General features: G+C 36.0%; 3 protein-coding genes across 5 annotated transcripts in view; 1 reads left to right on the top strand and 2 right to left on the bottom strand.

The window, feature by feature from the left end:
• LOC121385025 (nuclear receptor coactivator 6-like) overlaps positions 1 to 12,779 on the bottom strand; it is a 40,210-nt gene extending 27,431 nt beyond the window's left edge. For 2 of the 3 annotated variants that reach the window (XM_041515579.1, XM_041515564.1), the window contains exons 1-8: positions 12,720 to 12,779; positions 8,677 to 8,833; positions 6,344 to 6,445; positions 5,785 to 5,861; positions 4,389 to 4,441; positions 3,521 to 3,687; positions 2,228 to 2,314; positions 663 to 787 (exon numbers count right to left, since the gene is read on the bottom strand). In XM_041515579.1, coding sequence (XP_041371513.1) covers positions 663 to 787; positions 2,228 to 2,314; positions 3,521 to 3,687; positions 4,389 to 4,441; positions 5,785 to 5,861; positions 6,344 to 6,445; positions 8,677 to 8,817 — 752 coding nt within the window. In that variant the 5' untranslated portion in view covers positions 8,818 to 8,833; positions 12,720 to 12,779. The remainder of the gene's footprint in view (positions 1 to 662; positions 788 to 2,227; positions 2,315 to 3,520; positions 3,688 to 4,388; positions 4,442 to 5,784; positions 5,862 to 6,343; positions 6,446 to 8,676; positions 8,834 to 12,719) is intronic. The other variant, XM_041515572.1, reaches the window with a different exon arrangement.
• A 4,499-nt stretch (positions 12,780 to 17,278) lies between these two features.
• LOC121385050 (lysine-rich nucleolar protein 1-like) lies at positions 17,279 to 20,103 on the top strand. The gene is made up of 2 exons (XM_041515589.1): positions 17,279 to 17,447; positions 18,251 to 20,103. Exon 2 carries the CDS (start codon positions 18,285 to 18,287, stop codon positions 19,881 to 19,883), a length of 1,599 nt encoding a protein of 532 aa, XP_041371523.1. The 5' UTR covers positions 17,279 to 17,447; positions 18,251 to 18,284; the 3' UTR covers positions 19,884 to 20,103.
• A 2,093-nt stretch (positions 20,104 to 22,196) lies between these two features.
• LOC121385060 (vacuolar protein sorting-associated protein 33B-like) overlaps positions 22,197 to 25,464 on the bottom strand; it is a 32,833-nt gene continuing 29,565 nt past the window's right edge. Inside the window, exons 18-19 of the mRNA XM_041515599.1 lie at positions 24,055 to 24,165; positions 22,197 to 22,731 (exon numbers count right to left, since the gene is read on the bottom strand). Of these exons, the coding sequence (XP_041371533.1) occupies positions 22,652 to 22,731; positions 24,055 to 24,165 (191 nt within the window). The 3' untranslated portion in view covers positions 22,197 to 22,651. The remainder of the gene's footprint in view (positions 22,732 to 24,054; positions 24,166 to 25,464) is intronic.

Below are 25,464 nucleotides of genomic sequence, written 5' to 3' on the forward strand. Positions count from 1 at the left end.
TGTAGTAGCTGTGAAAACAACTACTGACTTCTTTTAACATGAACGATGAAGCCCAAACAATATAATAACAACACAACTGTGGTTTTTATGTGATGTGGACTTTTGCCCGACACATTAATAAAAATATGCATTTTTGTTCACTCATGTATGGACGCAATAATATCATGACCTATTAATTACATGATTTACAGTATATATATTTTTAAACACTTATTGTCCATTCCAAAAGTGTGTACTGTATGCTTCTTAATAAAGTAAAATTAAATAGCTGTAAATCAACCCTTGTAATCATCCATGGTAATCAGTAATGATGTAGATGTTTCAAAAGTTTATAATTCTCTGTGGCACTAAATTCGATTTTTTTTTCAATGGCCTATTTTTTTGCAATGGACATTTTCTTAACTGCAGAGGATGGAAATATTCTTGAAATGAAATCAGACTAAAAAAACACATAACTAAAATATAAACTCACTAAACATGGACATACGTGGATTCAAATGTGACCCATACATAAAAAGATTAACTCTCTTGATAACGAGAACAGACATAACTAAAATATAAACTCACTGAATGTGGACTTTCATGGGTTCAAATGTGACCCATACATGAAAAGATTAACTTTCTTGATAACGAGAACCGACATAATTAAAATATAAACTCACTGAATGTGGACATGCATGGGTTCAAATGCCTCTCGACCTGATGTGGGTTCCAGAAATCCTGATCCTTTTCCTCGGAGAGTAACTTTGGCACCAGTTTCGTTGGCTATGTGCTGCAGAAAACCACCCTACAATAAACAAGTGGATTACAAGCTACAACTCAGCAACAGCAACATCTGCATCTTACATCTTATTTACTTTAAAAGTGGAATTGCTACAAAGTCATCATTAAAACAAGATTGGCACAGCTACATGGGCTTGCAAACTAGTCTGAGATAGTGAGAAGGTAAATCAATCCACTTAGAACTGGACAGTTGTTAACTAGTATGAAAAAAGTCGTAACGCTTGCAATTTATGATTTATTTGAAGAATTTATCTCCAAAAACATGATATATCAATTTTTGTCATGTGGAGAAAAACATGGTTTTGCTGCATCATGACATATATTATAACAGGCTGGCATTATGATGCAACTTTTAATATTGTATTGTTGAGTTGTACAATACAATCAGTATACCTTCACAGTTAACTCTAAAATCTAAAAATTGGTGTATATTGTGTTTTGGATATGAACATTTATGGCTTTTGATCTCACTAATTTGGGCACAACAATGGGGGTTTTTCGTCTCCAAAATACATAAGGTAATTTTTAGCACAATAATGTTAAACAGTGCTGAAGAGTTGTAGATGTTTACAAATGCATTTCAAGTTACTTTTAAATATACTTGCATTGAGTTTGAAGAGAATATTTTAAGGTCAGCATGTCTACTTAATTTGGGCACAACATTCATTGCCTTTAATAACTTTGGTGCAATCTAAAGCATTGCCTTTTCACTTAATTTCTTTCTTTCTGAAACAAAATATGTACATTACATATGGGCAGTTTCAAAACAATAACCACGTGGAATCTCATACTAAGTATATGAAAGGACTCAAACATTATCTGTAATTGCTCAAAACTCTCAATAAAGTTCCTAACGATCTTGACCTTACTATGGTTTTAAATTTGTTATTGTTTAACGACACCACTAGATTAGTAATCATTACCTGCTACATGTTACCATTAGTAACAAGGGATCTTTTATATGCACAATCCCAGAGACAGGATAGTACATTGCAAGGCCTTTGATATACCTGTCGTGGTACACTATGGGGATCGATCCCAGACCGACCATGCATCAGGCGAGCACTATACCAGTGAACTACGACCCACCCCTTTAACCTTATTATGGAGTCTCAAGATTAAAACAAAAGGTTCAGCATAAAAGTAGTAATTATAAAGAATGTAAAAACAGAATAGTCTGCCTGATTTCATTAAACTAAAAATCATTAAACTAAAAATCATTAAACTAAAAATGAACTCGAATTGGATATGTTACCTAAAGAGAGATATAGAGCTTAAAACACTAAGATTGTAGTGCAAAAAACTGTTTTTTTCACTAGCCCTCGGGCATGGCAATAGTAATTATTTACTAGCCCAACAATGAATATTACTAGCCATGGGAGTGGGGCTACCATAATCTAGAAGCACTGCTAGCACCATCAGAGACATGAACTAGAATACATACGCCGGGTCCAAACACTTTCTGTTTGACATCAAAATTTGGTGGAGCATGTTCCAATCCAATGTAGAGTTTCTCTTGAACAAAAGCAAGCTGCAACAAAACAAAAACAAAGATGTCTTACTGCATAATACTGCATCATTTGATACTGACAACGCCAAAGCTCTCCCTAATCATTGGTCCTGTACCATTTTTCACTTCACGACTTACATATTAAAAACAAAATATATATTAGAAAACAAAATGAAATTTGGGCTATCATAAACATTCGGACTACCAGAAATGTATTAGAGATACAGAAACGGATATTCTAAGTAAAAACTTTAAAACAAATTTAATACCTAATTTTAACTGTTAAAAATGTCCTACAAGTCGCAATCATCTAAATAATGGAAGCAAACTCAAGACAGTGTCTTTAATTCCTGGAAGATACTGGGTACCGGCTCCAATAGCTCAGTGTGGAGGTGTGGAACGCCACTACACTGTCATCTCTCCCGCTAACCACTGTCCTCGACAGACAGGCCAGATAACTGAGGTATCTGCCAAGGACAGTCTCTTTAATTCCTGGAAGATACTGGGTACCGGCTCCAATAGCTCAGTGTGGATGTGTGGAACGCCACTACACTGGCTTCTCTCTCGCTAACCACCGTCCTCGACAGACAGGCCAGATAATTGAGATATCTGCCAAGGACAGTCTCTTTAATTCCCTGGAAGATACTCGGTACCGGCTCCAATAGCTCAGTGTGGAGGTGTGGAACGCCACTACACTGGCTTCTCTCTCGCTAACCACTGTCCTTGATAGACAGGCCAGATAACTAAGGTATCTGCCAAGGACAGTCTCTTTAATTCCCTGGAAGATACTCGGTACCGGCTCCAATAGCTCAGTGTGGAGGTGTGGAACGCCACTACACTGGCGTCTCTCTCGCTAACCACTGTCCTCGACAGACAGGCCAGATAACTGAGGTATCTGCCAAGGACAGTCTCTTTAATTCCTGGAAGATACTGGGTACCGGCTCCAATAGCTCAGTGTGGATGTGTGGAACGCCACTACACTGGCTTCTCTCTCTCTAACCACTGTCCTCGACAGACAGGCCAGATAACTGAGGTATCTGCCAAGGACAGTCTCTTTAATTCCCTGGAAGATACTGGGTACCGGCTCCAATAGTTGTGTGGATGTGTGGAACGCCACTACACTGGCTTCTCTCTCGCTAACCACTGTCCTAGGCCAGATAACTGAGGAATGTGCCAAGGACAGTGTGCTTGAAGTGTAATAAAGTTAAAATGAAGCTAGTGACAAACCCGTGGAGACTGCTGACATATGGGTGGTGGGGGCTGACTGGTGTTGATAGGGGGAGGTCCGAGGTGCGGCCCGGGAACATTGACAGTTGGCCTGACAGCGGGGGAGAACCGTGTGTTGCGTGTTTTCATCCCCTGCTGAATAACCTCATTGATTCGGTTCACAGCGCCTGCAAGAGATATCCACACAAAAATAGAAACAAAAAATACTTTCACCATCAATAAATCTATACTTCAAGTCTGTTTAAATAAAGTGCCAAAATTTTACTAGACAAAATTAAATACAGAAATTTGAAAGACTGAATTGCAAACTAATCTGTAACTATTAAGTGATTTCATAAGAAAAAAGATACAAGAAAATTTTCTGTTTTAATTTAACTGATTTAACCTGGACCGGCCTCGGTGGCGTCGTGGTAGGACATCGGTCTACAGGCTGGTAGGTAGGTGTAAACCACTTGCACCGACCAGTGATCCATAACTGGTTCAACAAAGGCCATGGTTTGTGCTATCCTGTCTGTGGGAAGCGCAAATAAAAGATCCCTTGCTGCTAATCGGAAGAGTAGCCCATGTAGTGGCGACAGCGGGTTTCCTCTCAAAATCTGTGTGGTCCTTAACACTATGTCTGACGCCATATAAACGTAAAATAATGTGTTGAGTGCATCGTTAAATAAAACATTTCTTTCTTTTTGATTTAACCTGGTGGTTCAATTCTTATCAGAATTACTTATGATCGCAACAACATTAAAAAACCCACAATAAAGACTGTCACATTCCCCAAGTAGTTTTTAACTCTTTATAAATTAACCTCTTTGTTTTTGGTCAGATTTTCTCATGCGTCTACTTAATGAAGTTAGCCGAGACTCAAACTTACATTCCACAGAATGGTGAGTGGGTCCCTGCACACACAGATACAGAGCTCTTTCTCTGTAAAATAAACACAAATCATATTATGCATTGATCAAGGTACTCTAAAATTCAGTATTAGAAGTAACAAATAGAGACAACTCAAGTAAAAAGAACAACAAAAACATTATATCTCTCACACAAATAAAAATGTGCAAGTCACTGAATCAACAGGCCTTTCATTTTCAACAGGCTAGTTACATAACTGTAGTTGATTAAGTTTTTATCTGTACCCAAGACATCCATGTGACAGGACCAGCTCTGCCACTCGCCAAATTTCGCCAATTGCTAATTTCAAGAACAATTGGCAAATTTTATTTTGATTGGGCGAAAACATTTCATGTAATAATTGGTATTTTGTTGAAAAATAACAGTGGATTTTGCACATTCACCTAGAGCTAGTCCTGATGTGAGATTATTTTTGTCTGTCTAGTTCTTGACAGCTTCATCACTAACATATTTATCAAACATCAAAGCAGTAATGTACAGTGTTATTCATGCAATTTCCGTTGATGATATCTTTTGTTTACAAAATGCATTTACAGGGCTCGAACGTAAGAATTTATTACCCATGGCAATTATTTAAAAAATTGCCGTCGGTGACAGGGCCGACCAACGGCACTTTTGAGTATGCCATTGGCAATTTTTAAAGCTGATTTCTGCAGCAAATAAACTTATCTGAAAGATTATTTTTCTGTATGTACATGTAATCAAATTTCTTCAATGTATGTCAATAAACTTCAATAAACACGAATTTATTATAAATGGAATCATGGACTACTAGTATAAGCTAACATTTAACGGAACCTGGTTTTTCTCAGACGAAGTTGCTCAAGTTTTCGGTGAATATGACATGAAAATTGTTCTATGGATGACATTAAATTGTACCTACATGTATATAGTGGCCGACAGGATACCAAAAAATAAAGAGAGGTGTAGAAACAACAAATGGGGCTGCAAAACATCTAAAGGGGCGGTATAACATGAAAGCGAGGAGGCAGAATGCAGTGAGAACGTATATTATACAATAACACAGGGAAGCACATGACTAAATATAGTTCCATCGCGTGGTACTAACTAAACGCCCATTAACTCCAACCAGGACCCAAACATCCGTGTGTAATGCTGGAAGATAATGTTCATACACGTTTATACATTTTGCCGTTGGTCAGGAGCTTTACGGACGGTAGTAATTTTTATCCGACAGCACAAAAGTGCCATCGGTGACGCCCCCAAATGACGGCAATTTATATGTCACTGACGGCAATTGCCATCATTGCTGCCATTAAGTTCGAGCCCTGCATTTAACAAATTGGTAATACGCAGTAAAAATTACTGGGTGGTTAACTACATTTTGAACTTACACAGTATTTTTCATTCTTTCATGTGGAGGCAAGTAACGCCCTCTGGTGGACACTGCGGCACCACTCATCTTGGAAATCTGAATTCACATAAAAGTTTAAAAATCATTTTGAGTGTAACTTAAAATGTATAAAAATTGACCCCAAAAACTGCTTTGCTTGTTTCTAAACATTTATTTTTGATGAAGCAAAAGTAAATATTTAAGATTATTTTGTTTGTGAATTTTATTTTGAACAACAAAAAAGCAAACATCACCAAATTTTCTACCAACCAGATAGGATGCACAACAAGAGTATATAAATTCAAACAGTGAAACAGAAATTTCAAACTTAAAGTTACACACAAAGCTAACTTTTCAAAAAACAATGTTAGGTTGTAATATGGCATCAGGAAATAGCAAGCTTGTTGTAAAAATGAATGTTATACATCTATTTCAGTAAGTGACAACCATGCACCCATAGTAAAAGCATCTCATAGGTTGTTCAGCTAGTGAATTCAATGCCTAATTATGTCAATAATATTTAACCATGGAATCAAAATGATGAGGCTTGAATTACATACCTCTTCCTGGGTGGATCCCCGTGTGAGTGTGTTACGACAGCCTATTGGAACATCGTTGATCTCAACCTCCGCTACAATCAGGTTGTTAGGAGCAGTGTTCTGCTAGTTTAAACAACAAAACATGAAATGTACACGACAATATTCTCACAAATTCAAAGAATGACCATAAGAGTGTATGTACACAAGACTTGCCATGTTGAACACGTACATGTTGACTTTAAATAGTTTTTTTGCAAAATCTGCTAAGATTTCCTTACAAACATTAAACATATTTGTTTACATTATGTAGATCAGTTTTGCAATTGCTATGATCTATGATAACAAAACTTACAGGGCTCAAGATAGAGGCTTGTGAAAAGCAGTCAATTTTTTTTTTTAGACCTACATGACTAAACTACCCCCAAAAACTGCATATCACTATGCCAAACCCTCCCCTCACCCCGTGCTGTCTTTTTTATTTCCAGCAGGGATGACAGCAGGCCGCATTTTACTTCCTGTATTTTCAGCCCCGAATTTATGACCCTAGGCTTTAATAATACAATAATATAGAACTTTGCACTAGTACTAACGGCATACATATGTATTTAAGTCATAAGACATTGCTTGTGTTAAGTTTGGACTGAAGCATGGGTCCATAATATGTCAGACACCTAACAGCCATCAATTTGTAAAATGTGCTGGGGTGTCACAAACATTCCTTTACCATCTCATCTACAGGTATTTCCATTGTGCAAAGTCTTGAATATCACAACAAAACAGAGCAAAAAAAAGAAAGAAAGCCAGTCCTTAGAAGTTAACCGATGGGAAACTACTATGTTAATGAATGTGTGTATTTACAGTGTATAAATCATTATACATGTATACAGTTCAAGCTGAACTACTGGACCAGACATTACATCCTTATCAGTGAGTCAACAGAGACAGGACTTGATGGGAAATCCAGGTTAAGTGTTTCTTAAGAGTCTGAAACTGAACTCTTCTCGGTCTACATATACAGTGTTATCAACATTGTATAGATTATCCCAGCTTAAATAGACATGAGTTTGCTTCCTACTAATTAATAAAGATTTTTAAACAATTGAAACTACACATTAGTTAAATAGATGATTCACCTTACCAAACTGATATGTTTTATAAAAATTTGCTACAATATTTATTATTTGGCTAATAAAATTTTGTTTATTGTAGTCACTTTTTTTTTTTACATTTCAGATATACTCTACCCACATGCACATCTCAAAACTGACTAAAACTAAAATATTTCCAGTGTGAAGCCAGGAATATTGGTTTTGGGGTTTTTTTTGGAGGGGTGTGTATGGTGTAAGATTATCAGTGTGTATGTGTAATATATTTTTAATCATTCTTATGTTTGTAATAGAAGATACACATTAATAGGAAATAAAATCAACTCTGAACTGCAACAAACATTAGGACATTCATGCTACAAACACTGACATAATAAACAAGAAAATATATTTCCTATGTAATTGTAGTCACTAACAATGGAAGCAAACTCAGGAGAGTATGTTTTAAAGGACTGCCCCACAATAGCCAAACTATAGTAGCCAATGTAGGCATACATCAGATGGAGTATGGGCCAAGCTGTACAATAATCAGGTTATCAAAACAAAACATTTAAGGACTGTCTGACAGTTATTTCTTTTACGTTCAACGGGGTATGAATAAAAAAAATCATCCGCAAACTGTGTGAATCAGCGAAGCCATTCTCACATAAGTCTGCAGATTTTTTTTTTTTTTCATACCCAGATGAATGTAAAAGAAATAACAGACAATACTTATAACTAAATTTGAAACATACTTACTAATAATAACATTAAAAGTTCATATTTTATTTTGAATTATTTTATTGGTTAAAACAGTAACGCTCAGTAAGACAAATTACCAATTGATATAAAATGACGTCATCAAGTATGACGTTCCCTGACAACGTAATTTTTACATTCATCAAGATATGAACAAACTCCCTTTGCTACGTCTGGACCAATGGGATGATGTTATATTGCAATCAATGTGAAGGAAATTTAATTATTCCGAGATAACTGTATGTATATCAAAGTGCAAAATGCACTGGTACTACATGCACCTTTGTTCTGCTGCCCTGCTGTCTGTGTGGACATCACTTGGGAGGGTTTCAGTGCATTCTTTATTACACATATTTATTACTAACTACATAGATATCAAACTGCACAATGCACTGGTACATTTGTTCTGCAGGTCTGTGTGGGCATCAATTGGACGGGTTTCAGTGCATTCTTTCTTACACATATTTAATACTAACTACATGTATATCAAACTGCACAATGCACTGGTACCTTTGTTCTGCTGGTCTGTGTGGGCATCACTTGGGAGGGTTTCAGTTTCCCTTTGGCAATCAACATGGCATTCACTTTAGCTGCTGCTTCTGCAGCTGCTTCCAGACTGCTCTTCGACATGGGCAAGTTTCTTTCCAACATGGTCAATTCTGTTGTCCTGCAACAAATACAATGTTTACAGTGAAACATCTCAAAACTGGACCGTCTATATGTACACAATGTATATGAATTCCTTCAAAAGCGGATGTTTTCCAAGGTCCCTTTTTTACAGAACATAACCTATCTCTAAACCGGATACTTTACTTGGTTTCAAGGGTATGAGTTTAAAGAGTTTTCACTATAAATATACACACACATACATACATACATACACACACACACACACACACACACACACAAACACATGCCTCAATAGCTCAGAGTGCATCGTGGTTAGTCTTGCAATTTGCAGGCGATTCGGTGCCACAGTTTCGAGTCCCAGCAACAGCATTGGACAATTTGTGAGACCAGAAAGGATTTAATTATCCCCTGTGCCAGTGCATTAATATCTATGTATGTAACAGTCAACCTCAACATACATACAATATATAGAGTTTTTTGAGTGTAAATACACCAATAACCCGCTTTACAATATTTACAATAAAAAAAACCATTTCCCAATCAAAAAACCTCACAAATGCAGGACAGAACACATTTTAGAGTTTATGAAGCTCCAATCACAATTAACAGGTGTGTTTCGAACAAAAGGTATTGCTTTAGTGACGTTTTTTTCTTTGGGAAAAAGTTTTTTGACTGTAAATATACCAAAAACCTGCTTTACAATATTTACAATAAAAAACCCGCTAGATATGACAATGCTTGAATCATGACATCTGTGACCCCCTTGGTGGAACATCCACCCTACGCACTCGACCACGTATTCCAACCCGGGGGAAGAACGGTGAAACAACAAAAGTAAAAGCATATACTCAACCAAATTAGCTGGCATAAATTTAGCAATATAAATTAACAATTACTCAAAAACACTCCTGGGAGGCCTGGGCGTATTGACACCACATTTAGGTAACAACACACATAGGGACAAGTGACGCCGGTATGCAACCCGGGAGCAGTGCCATTCATTAATACACTCCTGGGAGGCCTGGGCGTATTGACACCACATTTAGGTGTACCGGTCTCCTCTACCCAATTCCCCAATTGCTGCTTTTGTGTACTTGGATATTCATTGTAGTAGATCTGGTTGACAAATTAAATGTATATAGTTATTTATGTAATTTCTTTTTCATGTGTTTGTTTGTTAATGGTGGTGGTTTATGTTTTGTCCTATTTTATAGGACAGAGGGCTTCTTTAGATGTTTATTCTTATACCCATCGACACGACAACGGCCAATAATATTATATATGTTAGCAATAAACTGGAAATTTTAAAAGTATCTTTTGTACTGTGACATCGTACCTAATTGTGTCGAGGGGTATAGATGTAATTAAATTTAAATACATTAAACATATCTGTATGTCTCAATACCTCTATTATGATTATCTTTAAATTTAAATAATGTTTTATAGTTAACTATATTTATTTATACTAGAGTAATAAATTTATGCATTTATAATTAAAATTAAATGCCTGTTATATGTGTCAGTAAGTCTGGCACTAATAAATGAAAATATGTCAGGAAAATAGCTCTATCATGTATGTTATAGGAATGTGTCAGTGATATCATCAATAAAGTCCATCCATTGATTCAATTAAGCCGACAATAAATTCCTCAGTGTCTGCACTGGCAATTAATTAATTAATTAATTAATTATGACAGTACTCACTTTATCAATTCGACTGTTCAATAGTCAAACGTTACAGACACACGTTTTTGAACATATTAGCTAGTAATAAAATCGTCATGTAAAATGTGTAGTGAATGATGTTTCATTATCGTCTTAGCATAGAGAAACGTTTATACTTAAATACATTCATTTATACTGGGTCCAATTATTTGAGTAAGAAAAATTTATGTTATTGGACAATTTGTATACAGACATACAGTTATGTACAATGTTATTTGGGTTTTATTAATAAATGTAGGCATATATTACAAAATTTCCTAAAGAAGCCCTTCCCCTGCAAGTGCTGAACCTCACCGCGGTGCAGGGGTGTAACAGCTTTTTTATTTGTTGAATACTATTATATTCAAGAGACAAAAAAAGATGGCCAATACAGCACCTTTTTTTCCATTATTATTGTTAACGTAGATGTGAAATAATAACTAGCCAATCATTTATTTCACACATCACAAGTTTTGCCTTTGTAATTACAAATGTAATTATTTCTTCAAATGGCCAAATGAACTTTGTAATATAATAGGCCAACGGTCATTCCAAAGGTATTCATTTGTATAAAGGTTTATATTTATATTCTGTTAATGTTTACTAATAAAACTAATATAAACAGCATATCAATACACCCAGCGAGTACACCAATACAAAAAAGTGTGGTGTCTAGGTGTATTTTGGGGTATCTTGGGAGTAAATAGTCGGACCCTAAAATCAGTCCTGTTCTGCATTTTACAAACAAGGCGGAAATGGACATATGCATATGTTTAGGACTGACAACAATATTTGTGCTTCATATAAATTGTAAATCATATAATATTGATAAACTGTCAATAAAGTATATAAAAAAAACCTTATTGGATACGATTTTGGCAGAATTATGTTTTTTGTGAAGGTTTTTTGATTGCGAAAAGGTTTTTTGATTGTAAATATGCCAAAAACCGGGTTTTTGGCATATTTTGGGTGACCCGTTTTACTGAATAAATTGTTTTTAAAGGTATTGTATAGAACTATCGCTAACCCTAACCATAAACTATTTCGAATGCCAGACAACTCGGCCCACGTCGAGACAACTCGGCCCGGAGTCCAGAGACAACTCGGCACAGGGACAATCTTGTCTATTGTTGGACAAGTGTTGTTTTTTAAATTAAAGTATTCTCACTGAAATAAAAGAATGTGTTTTTGTTAGTATTGAATTAGTCCCACCTTAACCTAAACGTCCCAAAATGAAGTGTCATGTCAGATTGATAAATTGCTGATCAATTTATCTTTGAAGATAGTTTCCGTTGTTCGAATAATGGTGAGTATATATTATTGATATTATTATTATTATTACTATTATTATATATATATATATATATATATATATATATATATATATATATATATATATATATATATATATATATAGATATATATATACTGATGGTAACATTTGATGAGCAAAGATGAGACCAGCAGAGCCACGCGACTTGCTCTTTGAGGTAATTTAAATAAGTATTGTGAAAATTATATCACATACATGTTAATATAAAAATAGATGCTATGGAACACTGAAACGACCACATGTAATTTGATCACATCTTTGATCTATTATTGTAATTGGTGGTACAAAATAAAGGATGCAGATAATAATATATGTCAATGTCTATACATGTAATTACAGATCACAGAGAACCCATCCTACACTACGATATGCACGTACGACATGCACAATTGTCATTCTTAATTGTGACCATATAGTTAGCGGTATCTATCAGTATAATGCAATATTATTACTATAGTACAATACTACGACATGGCCAACTATCATACTTAACACGCATCTAATGTGTCACAGCATGCCCCATCTATCAGTCTAATAACTCGGCCCAGAGTTGTCTGGGCCGAGTTGTCTGGTCCCCAACTATTTCTACCAAATATTTTTTTTAATTGTTGGGGGGGGGGGGGGGATAAGGAACTCTTGTCTGCAAATTCAATTAGAAATTATTTAATAATGAATCAATTCCATGAAATATGTTAATTAAATGTAATGCGAAATAAACGTCAAGGGACATAACTCGTCTAAAATAAAGTGCACTGCGTGATAAACATTAAAAAAACAACACATTCGAACGTTTTTAGGCACTCATGCTGTATTAAATGTAGCACTTCCCTCTGATAAATATGAATTACTAAGCATTTTAACAAACAATAAACAGGATAAAACTCACAATTGTCTAATAAATGATAAACTATGTCACACACCAAACACATCAATTCGCCTCGCACGCCATTTTGGTTATTTTGTTCGTATACATTCGTAAATTGTCGGATATACTCGGGAAAATAATCAACACAATAGTACCCCGATATAATTTATTTATTTATTCGTCGTGACTACACAGATGTGTTTCATGAATCCCTAAATCGATTTCTGTACAAAACAAACCATCAAACAAACAAGGACTAGTCTACACTTGAATAACATAGAATGAAAAAAACAAAAAACACCTAAAAACATTGGCGTACATAGCTAAGAATTTGTACTGAGGAATCCACAATCATTGTAGGCACGGGGGAGGGGGTACCCACACTGAATCGTTGCGACAAGCAATTATAAAAGTTGGTGGGGTAGGAGGGATTTGATTGGGGGTGGGGGTGGGGGGATCACCTTATTCGCCTACGTTAGTGAAAAACTAAATAAAAAACCCACAACAAAAGGGTAATTGTTTATTATTATACATTGTAAGAACCAACCGGGGCAACATTGGCATATATAAACTTTATTCCATCCTTATGTCACTTTAGGTGTAGAGTATAAAAATATGCTTGGTGTTGGACGTATGCACACAAAATTAAATTATTCAACCGCACATGGTTATGTCTAAATTTCTGTGATGTGTGAGGACATATTGGAAATATTGTGTTCTATTTTTATAGGGAAGACGTTTATCTGTATATCAGATGTAAAAACATTGTTTTTATCATACACTAAAAACAATAGAGACAAATATGATTGGTGTCGAATGTACATCTTTGTTTTGGAATCGAACGTATGCGTGTGAATTATAGCTTTACAAGTTTTGGATAACAGTCATTATATTTAACAAACAAGATGATATTAAAAAATAAAACACACTTTGAGCTGAGATTTATTATTTTTGTTTTAATTTTTTTTAAATAATAATTACCAGGTGCATCACAGAAGGGGGGTTCAAGGGGTGGGGATGAACCACCCTCTTGGCCATGTGTTTTCTTTAAAGAAGTTCTTTGTTTTTAAAGAAACCTTAAATATTAGCCTGAAAATTCTCTAGTTCATTACAGAAATAAACCCAATTAAAAAATCCAAGTTAAAACATGTGAGTACATTTGCGGGGGGGGGGGGGGGGGAGCAGGGCAGCTACCTCGTGACTAGTGTACATGTATGCAAACCTGACAAGTGGCATTTCCTACATATATGACTATCATGACAGCATCACAGAAAAATTTCATGATTCTAAAGCTAAACGCATATAAGAAGTGGACGATTATGGCTGTGGCAGCCCCCCCCCCCCCCCCCCCCGTGACTATGGTATATGCGCCATATTGTACTATTTTTGCATTTATTTGTGATAAGTAACTTTATATTTATCGATTCCACACATAATCACTGCATACTATTAACTCAAGAATATCAAAAGTGTAAAGTGCTGCCACTTAATGTAAATAGTGGTTTGGTCATGATCCTGTACTAATTTTAAAAATTTAAAAACTGCCAGTAAATGCAATTACTGGGTTTGTTATATTTATAAGTTAGTTGCATGTATACTTTTTATATTGTAAAACATAATTAAGACTTTTGGCGGAAAGCTGACTATTGCACACTTTGATACACACACACACCCCCCCCCCCCCCCGTTAATGCGATTATATGAATAAAAATCAATAATGTTGGTCATAATTGACTCTAGTTATAAAAAAATGTGTTCTAATAATTAATATATTTCCTTCAAAAATTGGAAAGAATAAACATGTTTTATGGTGTCGGACGTACAGTAGGCCTTCCACAGTAGCATGGTAATTGTTAAATATTCAGTAAATGTTTTAACATTAATTAATCAACCATATAAAATTATGTTTTTGTGTCAGACGTACACCTATCCCTATGCCTATGCTGATATTACAGAGTAAAAGTTAACCCCACGTGATGTCACAATTCAAAATAGCCGCTATTATAGCTTTTGCATCAATTGCCTTTGTTTGTATTATATTTGACACTAAAACATATTTCTACTTTTTTTTTATTGTCTTCTCTGTTTGAAAGGATTCTAACTGAACTAAGATGATAAAACACGCAAAAATGAATATTTCTTTAATGACATTCTAGCACACGTTTTTAAACTATGGCTATTTGATTTTGAAGCTATTTTAAAACTTGTTCTGTATAGTGAGAGAGGACGTGTTGCAACCACATATATAATATTCTTACTGAATGGAAACACGGTAGCTTAATTGTATTTGCTCTTTTTACCACAGACAGGAACGTACACACATTGGACTTTGATACACCTTTATGGGGCATTGGTATAAAAACGTGACAGGTCTAGAGACGCCCGTGGATCCTACAACCCACTACTCCGGGGACTATGACTGCAATACTGATCAAACCCCAACCTTAGTACAGGAAGAGCTGGCAAAACCAACTGCAAAAGACAGAGATTAGCGGACATATAGACAACTGACACAGTATATGAACTGAATTACTGTCAAAACAGTGATGATACCAAGTGTTTGCGAAAGGAGAGAATGTTTAACTTTCCGGTAGCATTTGTCATGTACACAACCAATAGTTGTTAAGTCTGTTGTTTTGGTATACGGAAATGTTTTATTTAACGACGCACACAACACATTTTATTTACGGTTATATGGCGTCAGACATATGGTTACGGATCACACAGATATTGAGAAAAGAAACCCGCTGTCGCCACTTCATGGGCTACTCTTCGATTAGCAGCAAGGTATCTTTTATATGCACCATCCCACAGACAGGGTAGTACATACCACGGCCGTTGATATACCAGTTGTGGTGCACTGGCTGGAACGAGAAATTGTCCAGTGGGGCCACCAACTGGGATCGATCCTTAACCGACTGCGAATCAAGCGAGGGCTTTACTACTTGGCTACGTCCCGCCCCCTTAGTTTTGGTATAAAGGACGTGCCCTACAACAGCTTGTTCTGAAATGTGCACGTAAAACCCTATGAACTGGCATGTATAAACAATGAAAATTATCCAGACAATTTTCATCGAAAAGATGAAAAAGCATAGGCCTATATATACGTCAAAATAAGGTATAGCATTAGACATCATTTCCATCTGCACTTTATTGCCAAACGGTTTGGGAAAATATCGTTGCTCCTTAATATTTTAAAGGCTACTGCCATTATCAGTTATATAACTGTTTAGCTGTTTTATCTGACAATACTTGTTTCGCCAACGATGCCTGTTAACATGGCTGGCAAAATAAGTTTTAAAAAACCCTGTTTTATTTTACTAATTCATTTCAACTTGAATTTCATCCTTAAGCCTGGTTTTCATAAAATCTCTAACACGTTGGCTACCAATCTAATTAAAATTAGCTCTACTGGTTAATAACCATTACCTAGACCACGGCCCCGTTCCACGAAGCGATCTTAGCCCTAAGATTACCTTAGGTGCATAGCTACCCTATGCACTTAAGTTGATCTTAGGGCTAAAATCAGATAAGTCGGTGTAGTTGCCTTACTTCACGTTAATAACAATTCTGGGGGTTACGCTTTAGAGATTATGTGGTCCTTGGGCCCGTTCCACGAAGCGATCTTAGCCCTAAGATCACCATAAGTGCATAGCTACCTTATGCACTAAGGTGATCTTAGTGCTAAGATCGCTTCGTGGAACGGGGCCCTGGACTGCATCTTGTGTTTTATTATTTGAATTTGTTACATGGTTGACTTTGTTATCTAATTATTTATATAATTTCTGGTTAACAGTTTAATCAGTTTAGATCACAGAGCACTCCGACGCATTTGATTAAAATAGCTATAAATTTACCCCCCAATCCATTAAACAGTGAAAAAAGCTAACATGCCAAGGTAAAAATTTAGTACCCTCACCCTAGTTTTAGGTGATGACATTGTATTGAAAAATGCATAGAAACGTTCTGCAGTTTACCGTGTCAAGAATACCTACAAATAGTTTTTTTGTGCTTGGACTATCTCTCACTTTTTGTACTTGGACTATCTCTCACTTTTTTTCCTAAATACAGTAGTCCTAAAGATTTTACTTTGGCAATCCGTTAAAATCGCTCCAATCACCTTCAGCGTCTTGTCGGCTGAGCAGTCAAATAAATCAGTGTGCCCTAGTGGAGTCGTTAAACAAACAAACTTTAATTCTAAGACTATATATGTCAAAATTGCCAAATGTTTGACACCAAGCCCGAGTACTCTGACTGTAGAGGGTTAGACGGATATTTGGACAGATATTCAGCCCTACCTAGACTACCGTGTGGTGGGCAGCGATTGCCCGAACATTACATAGCTTGGTATCTGACTGTAGGGCTGAATATCTGTCCAAATGTCCGTCTACAGTCAGAGTACTCGGGCTATTTGACATCCAACAACCGATGATAACAAATCAAAAATCAATGTGCTCTAACTTTGATTTGGCCTTAGTACAAGTTGAAACATTATCGGAGCAGAATACACAACGCATCGACCAACCGATAAAAGAAATTACGATGACGATGTTTACGATAAATAACGGAATTAAACGGAATGTTACGAAAGAAATGCCTCCCGTAGTAATCACCTGTAAGTGCATGTGGTCCAAAAATAATCACACATGTACACGTGCACAAACGTTCCCAATCTGACAAGGCATTGCAGGACATCTTGGCGACAGTGTGGTTATTAACAGCAAAACAACGCTACTGAGTAATAGTATTGTAAGTAATAAAACAGCACGTACTGGTGTTTCCTTGATACATCATCGGATCAAATGAGCTCGAGTCACCTCAAGCCCTTCCCTTATTAATACTGTAGGCGACTCGGAATAATAACATTTTGCCACCAGGCATCTTCTGTACAGTAGGTCTGTTTTGGTTATTTAATTACACAGTGCCCGCATTTTATTACCCATTATCAGGCGTGGATCATGTGGTGGTGGTGTGTGTGGGTGGGTGGCACCGAGGGACATTGGCTCGAACCCCGTCGGTGCTCGATCCATTGGGTAGTTCGACCTAAGCATTCGGTTAATAATTTGTAAGTGTAACTCGGGACTTTGTTTTTGGTTCAAGTGTTTTTGGTTCAAGCGTTGCAGTATTCGACCCAACGAGATTCAACTGTATATTAAATGTTTCATATTGTCCAGCCACCTACCTCTCTCTCTGTCTATCTCTCACACGCACACACACACACACACACACACACACACACACACACAACCTAACCTATATCAGGTTTTTGCCACAGTCCCATGGATGTTGATGGGATTCATCATTGAATCAATTAAAACATACTTGGGATATGTTTTCAGGCTACAGAATGATGCAAAACATACATACATACATATATATATGTATATATATGGTATATATATGGTATATGTACATTGAGAATTTTTAGCATACAAATGAGGATATTTTTAGTGCCACTTTCTTTTGTGAAGGGGCTTATGTTCTGACCTGCAGAACACCTGGATAAATTCCTGTATACATTATAAAATATTTTAATTTGTTCTCTTTTGCAGCAGTCACTAATAACAGTGGTTGTGGTACTGGAATATGTCGGATTTAATATCGGAAGAACAATATGTCACCAAAAAGTTGAAACACAAGAAAAGAAAGAGGAAGCATTCTGAATCATCTGATGGAATGGATCAAGCAGAAAACACAAAGAATAATAAAGCAAAACACAAGACAAGCACACAGTTAAGCTTATCTGAGGAACAACAGGGAGAAGGTAATTTGAAAATAAAAAAGAAGAAAAAGAAACATTTATGTAATGAATCTGACAATTGTCTTGATACCCAGTCAGAAAATGATAAAACTGTGACAGCGGTTGAATATATTTCAAAGAAAAAGAAAAAATGTAAAAGAAAACATAGTGACAGCATGAATGAAGGTGTAAATGGACATGATCTTTTAGAAACTGAAGAAGAAATTATTAATAAAGACATTAAAAAGTCAAAAAAGAGAGATAGCATTTTTGATTCACTAGAATCCAATCCAACTGTTAAGACAAAAAAGAAAAAGCATTCTAAGAATGAGAAACCAGAAGATCACGAGGCTGTTGAATTTTCTGACAACACAGTGGCACAACTTGATATAGTAGAAATTAAAACCCACCATAGTCGAAAGAAAATTAAAAGCAAGCAAGATAAAAAAGTGGAATCTGAAGCCAAAATTTCGGAAGACATCCTTGAAACTGGTGCTGGAGACAGAATTAAAAGAGTACACACTGATGGTGATCAGGATGAAATGAAGACTAAAACAAAGAAAAAGAAGAAATATAAACATGATACAGAATCTCTGAAGTGCAATAAAAATGATGGTGAACATGTTGCTGAATCTTCAGTTACCATGGAAACAGAACCCACTAGCAGTAGCAGTAATAGTGTCAGCAAGAAGAAGAAAAAGAAAGACAAGAAATCTCATGTGATGTGTGAAAACATATTAACCAATCATGATGAACAGGCAGCAGACAAAACATCCCCATGCCATAAAAAATCAAAAAAGAAGAAAAAGAAATCAACAGAAATTGATGAAGAAAAGTCATCTAACATTTCAGAAGACCAAAAGATGGAGAAAGGACCTCAAACATCTGATGATCAAAATGATCAAGATCCTAAAACATTGACCGATACATGTAATGGAAAGTCAAAAAAGAAGAAAAAGAAATCAGTTGAAATTGATGAAAAAAAGTCATCAGATATTGCAGAAGACCACAATACAGAGACACGTCATACATCTGATGGACAAAATGATCAAGATCCTAAAACTATAGTTAATACATGTAGTGGAAATTCAGAGGCAGGTGATTCTGTTGATGCTAGCAGTCTAGGACAGTGGCAGACGGCATCTCTAGGAAACCAGGACAGACAACAAAAGTTTTTAAGACTGCTGGGTGGTTTCAAGAACGGAGGAAGGTCTAAAGGACTTTTTGGTAATCTTGGTGCTAAACCAAAAGGGGGTAACTTGGCATTAAATCGCCTGGAGGAGGAGACCTTGTCGAACAATCTCATGTCCAATTTTCAAAAGGCTCTGGATTACAAGCTGTACAAGGACAAAGGAGTTGGACTTGGCTTCACGGCTCCTCCTGGTGAGGGTAAAACATTCTATGTGGATACAAACGCAATAAAATCCAAGAAATTTGATAATTAGGAATAGTGTTTATTCATTACATGTGTGTTACATGACATTAATAATATTTGATTTTCGGAAGTGTTTGTACAAAAAAGAACTATGTTGCTGCTCATACTCCCATCTACCAGAATAAGAGTAGCCTGTGTGCTCCATTCCAAGAACTCTGCCTAAGTTATGGCCATCGATTCATCATGTCATGCTTTCCAAAATAAACATTCTGTCCATGCTTATGGTCATACCACTGCTGTTGTGTTTTTATCTATAGTACATTATTTAATGGATAATGTTAATTGCTTTGTCTGTAGTGTGATCAAGTCAATCTAATCAAGCATTGAATTTTTCTTTAAAGGATTCTGCCAGAATCATAAATATGATGCAATACAAACAGTTTGGAATTCCATTACATAATCTTACACTTTCAACACAAAATCTGGGATTTGCAGAAATACAGAATCCTGCTAATTTAATGCAATTTTTGTGTGTGTTTTTTATACTTACATATCATGATTTGGGCTGCCTGGGCCATATATATATGTCAAGGATGGACTTCAATGTAAGAGGAGAAATGTTCTGCTACCATATATTAGGCTTTTCATCATGATTAATAGAAAGTGATGTTTTATTACAATCGGAAGAGTTTATGTCCACTATTTCCAAACACATTAGGGTGGTCCTTAAAACAAAAAATTGAATTTAAAAACAAAATTTGAAAGGGGGTGGGGGGGGGGGGGGTGGGGGCGCGGCAAGGGAGGAACAGATGTTATAAGAGGTATGCAAAGCCATATAATTGTGTGTGTAAAATTACTTAAAAGCATTTTTTTGTGTTTTCAAATTTCTGAAAATCATGACTGGATATAATCTGATTTGTTTGTCACACCACTTTTTCACAGATGGCACAACACAAAATCACAACCATTAAGTTAACAACAATGTATCAACTCTGAGGAGTACTGGTTGGTTTATTTGGTTTACATGTAGCCATTGCATCTAGCAGGTTAGCCGAGGATTGGTGCTTATTTCTTGCAACTCTCGATGAGTCAGCAGGTAAACCATGTACTTCCATCAGACTTAAAACTGTGTGGCATTGACTACTGAATGGTTAAAACAAGCTTGGTGCATTGAAAAGTAAGCACATCGGCTTTTGGATGTCAAACATTTGGTAAACATTTTCTGATATAGGCAGCCTCCAAGAATTGAAAATTTGGTAAACCATTTATGGGTTACACAAAAAGAAATTCAGGTAACCCATTTCATGTCTTCATATGAGGGGCGGGACGTAGCCCAGTGGTAAAGCGCTCGCTTGATGCACGGTTGGTTTGGAATTGATCTCTGTCAGTGGGCCCATTGGGCTATTTCTTGATCCAGCCAGTGCATCACGACTGGTACATCAAAGGCTGTGGTATGTGCTATCCTGTCTATGGGATGGTGCATATAAAAGATCCCTTGCTGCTAATCAAAAAGAGTAGTCCCATGAAGTGGCGACAGCGGGTTTCCTCCCTCAATATCTGTGTGTTCCTTAACCATATGTCTGACACCATATAACCATAAATAAAATGTGTTGAGTGCATCGTTAAGTAAACCATTTCCTTCTTCATATGACTACTCGCCTAGTATCGTTTCAGGTGAGTGATCTTCAGCTCACCTTGATTTTGCTCCGGACGAAGACAGACTTCAGACGAGAGATCTACGGACTAAGCTAGATCTTGCCCCTTTGGTGCATTAAGTATACAAGTTCATTTTGCAGCACTTGCTGATTATTTAACATTTCTCTTGTCCATGATTTGATCCACCATCCCCAAAGAATACACTGATCATCATCACAAAAGTATCAAAGTTTTAATATTTTACATAATATATAATACATTATTATCCACATAGTTCAAGATATTCAGGGAAATATAACCAGTATGACCCACGTATGACAATGGTTTCATGTGCATAACGAATGACGTGATTTTGTGAAGCAATGTCATAACTTAATGCGGCTTCCCCAGTGTAAATGCTTATCAAAATTACGTCATTTCGGAAAATGATGTAGTTTCATTGTCTCTTTTTAGTTATGTTTGAAATGTTTTGACACTGTCCTAGCTTGTTAATCATGAAAATAATACTTTGAATAATAAATTATTATACTCGAATGTGAATTGTACTGATTTTACGAAACTAGTGTCATGATTCATATATTATCCTGACACTTGTTTCGTAAAATCAGTACGACACACAAGCTTGTCTAATAATCTCTATTTATACATATGCATGATAATGAAATCACTAACATGATGGTGATGCTTTCAAATGAATTGCTGCTTTTTAGTAAATCATAATACACACTTGTTTTCTGTGATCTTCTCTTAGATCACCTTTAATAGTCACACCTGATACAAAATCCTGCCACGGACTCGTTATATAGATGGCTCTTATACGGGTGCAGATTGGGGAGACGGGGTGCTGGGGGTGTGCACCACTCCAATTCCAATAACTTCAAAGTAGCATGGCAATTTTCCAAACAATGCATGTCAGTGTCCTTTGGAATGCAATAGGTGCCCTTTTGGACCTCTTCCGTAGAAAAATCCTGCAGACATTCCTGTTTTAACCACTCGTGATGTATGCACTTTGATTTATTTTCTTAACTATAAAATCATTATTCTTCATTGGCCAGACCACAATGGGTAACTTCTTCAGTGCAAGTTTATGGAATGTATGCATTGTTTTATTCACTCCTTCATCCAGCTGCTGCATCCGGAGACTAGAACTGTCTTCTGTCTTTTATTTTGAGATCACACCGACTAGCATTTCTCTACGACTGATTCTATTAATGAATTCCCTGTCACAATAGCTGTGGTGGCAATGATGATTTTCCAACCAGCTGCAAAAACAAGCAAATTCTATCAAATATGTTTGATGACATGTTCAATTGGAATAAATTACAACAATATTGTGGCTTAGGTTAGTTATTATTAATTAGAAACTCTTTTTGCTCAAAGATTAAAAAACCCAAAACCACACCAATTATTAAAGGAACGCTAAACTCAAATATGAGTCTGATCTGTTGTAAAGATACATATTCAGTCCACCAACACATTGATTAATTTCAGTAAAGAATAAACAAATAATTTTATGAAAGTAATCTTTATTACTATAACACAATATTTTATTACAAATTTTCATATTTCAATTAAATTTATATTTACGACAATAATTATAATAAAATGTAATGATATCCTATAACAATTTAAGAGATCATTTTTCATTAAAAGCTTTAACAAGCATATCACCTCCTGTATTGTGAACTGCTCAGGCATCAAAATAAATGATAATGACTGGTAACCCACATACATTTGTATAGGTTACCTAAAACAAAACAAAAAAGCTTGGTAACCTATAGGTTACGACCCCTATATTCCCACTATTATTCCTATACAAAGCCTTCACAGAAAATTGGACAGACTATTTTGTTATTCTTTCTTATCACTATTCTTGTTGTATTATCACTCCTACAAATATTTTAATCTTTAAATAACACAATTTATCAACATTTAGATGCGTTTGTTTAATAACACTTTTTAGTACCCATATGGTTAAAAATATCTTGGTACATATCAAAGTGATACGTCCCACTAGAACGCCAAGTGGGATGTAACACTTCGACATCACATGATGACGTCATCGATTGGCGCACTACAACAGAACGTCAACCAAGCGAGTTGAGTGATATAAATTAAGATCGATTATGGGTAAATAAATAGGATATTAAACTTGCTACCATTTCAAATCATGTTTATGTCCCTTGTGAAATAATTTTCATTGTCACTCACTTTAGCTTGTGACAACTGAAAATTATTTCACTCGGGACATAAACATGATACCAAATGGAAGCTCGAAGGAAGTACCATTCTTGAATTTCTTGGCATGTGGTAACATCCAGGCAACCTGAACAACCATTCTGGACTTATTTTGATGCCTGTGTTAGAAAAAACCTACCTTATGTTCGTGCTAAATAACATAGATCTTAGCATGTGATAACATTCAGGTAACCTGAACAACCATTCTTGAGTTATTTCAATGCCTGTGTTAGAAAAACCTACCTTCTGTTCATGCTAAGTAACGTAGATCTTAGCATGTGATAACATTCAGGTAACCTGAACAACCATTCTGGACTTATTTCAGTGCCTGTGTTAGAAGAACCTACCTTCTGTTCGTGCTAAGTAACGTAGAGCAGCTATCTCGGAGAAGGTACAGCCTCCTAGGAAGTACACCAGCACTGTTTTAAGAGCAGGCTTCATAGGTGCATTGATCCGCCCTGTGGAATATACATACAGAATACTAAATGAGCTTGCCTGTCGTACCATTTTTATGAAACGAGTGAACAGTTTTGGTATCAAAGGAACGAAAGCGAGTCAGATACCAACACTGTTCACGAGTTTCATAAAAATGGTATGACAGGCATGCCAGTTTAGTATTTTATTTATTACAAACCGACTACAAACAAGCCACAATGCGGAAGTAAGCAGATTTCGAGACCTCCTACACGTTATTATTCTACGAATTGGGTCAGCAAGTGATCTACGTCACACGTAAACTAAATGACGTCACAATGAGCAACGAGACATCAGCAATGTACAGTTTAGATGTTGAAATTCACAATAATAACTGAATTGTTGATCGGACCAGCAAATATTAAGCTGAGTGAATGGGATTAACTAAATGTGACATTTTGTACATAATGCCGTAAAAAAAGAGTAGCAGGTCAACGACAGATACCTGCTGCAACATTGTTTTGGGTTCGTACACAATATGCTCAAATATAACAGTCTCTCTTATCGCAATTTCAATTCATGGCCATATTTCGTAATGGTACACTTTTGAATTACCATTATTTGTACAAACACAGTCAGATATGTTAACAGCAATTTTGCACTTAATGTTTTCTAGCGTTCTAAACAAGGACGTGTCATGCACCCAATTATTTTATTGCAGGGAGATGCAAAGTGATGTCATTCGAATACTGATGTCATTCTAATAAATAAAAAAACCCCACCAGTCTGTGCATGCCAATATTACACTAGTTAGATATTGAGTAATTGTTATGACATGAGCAATATCATGGTGTGTAATAAATTACATTTCTTCATAGATGTACATGTATGTATATTGAATTAGTAGGTTTTCTTGAACATTGCCAAATTTAGAATTCTTGGGACTTGTTTAATTTTTCAAAACTGTCAGATTTAGGGGATAACCCTACTGTGTTTTCCGATTTGCGGACGTATATCGGTGGTTTTACTGTCGCAAATTTAGCAGAGACAATAAAACGGTAAATTTGCTACTGTAAAACCACTGATAAACGTACGCAAATCGGAAAACACAGAAGGGTTATCCCTATTCTAATTAAACTGTTTGCTGGTTGATTTTAAATAGAAAATTGCCACATTTGTAGTAAGAATAAGCCTATAAACGTCACCAGCTGGTGACGTCATTAGGCAGCCCATTAACAGACGATGGGTTGTCGTACAGTTAGCAGCTTGAACATAGGTGTGTAATTTGACATATTTAATCTGCTCCAATGATTAGATAACGACTAATAAAGAATAATATGTTC

The sequence above is a fragment of the Gigantopelta aegis genome, chromosome 2, assembly GCF_016097555.1.
Source record: "Gigantopelta aegis isolate Gae_Host chromosome 2, Gae_host_genome, whole genome shotgun sequence".
In the NCBI taxonomy this organism is placed as follows: domain Eukaryota; kingdom Metazoa; phylum Mollusca; class Gastropoda; order Neomphalida; family Peltospiridae; genus Gigantopelta; species Gigantopelta aegis.

Bases quoted from the DNA above. Each gene is read 5' to 3' on its own strand.
- LOC121385050 (XM_041515589.1), top strand. From the start codon at position 18,285: ATGTCGGATTTAATATCGGAAGAACAATATGTCACCAAAAAGTTGAAA.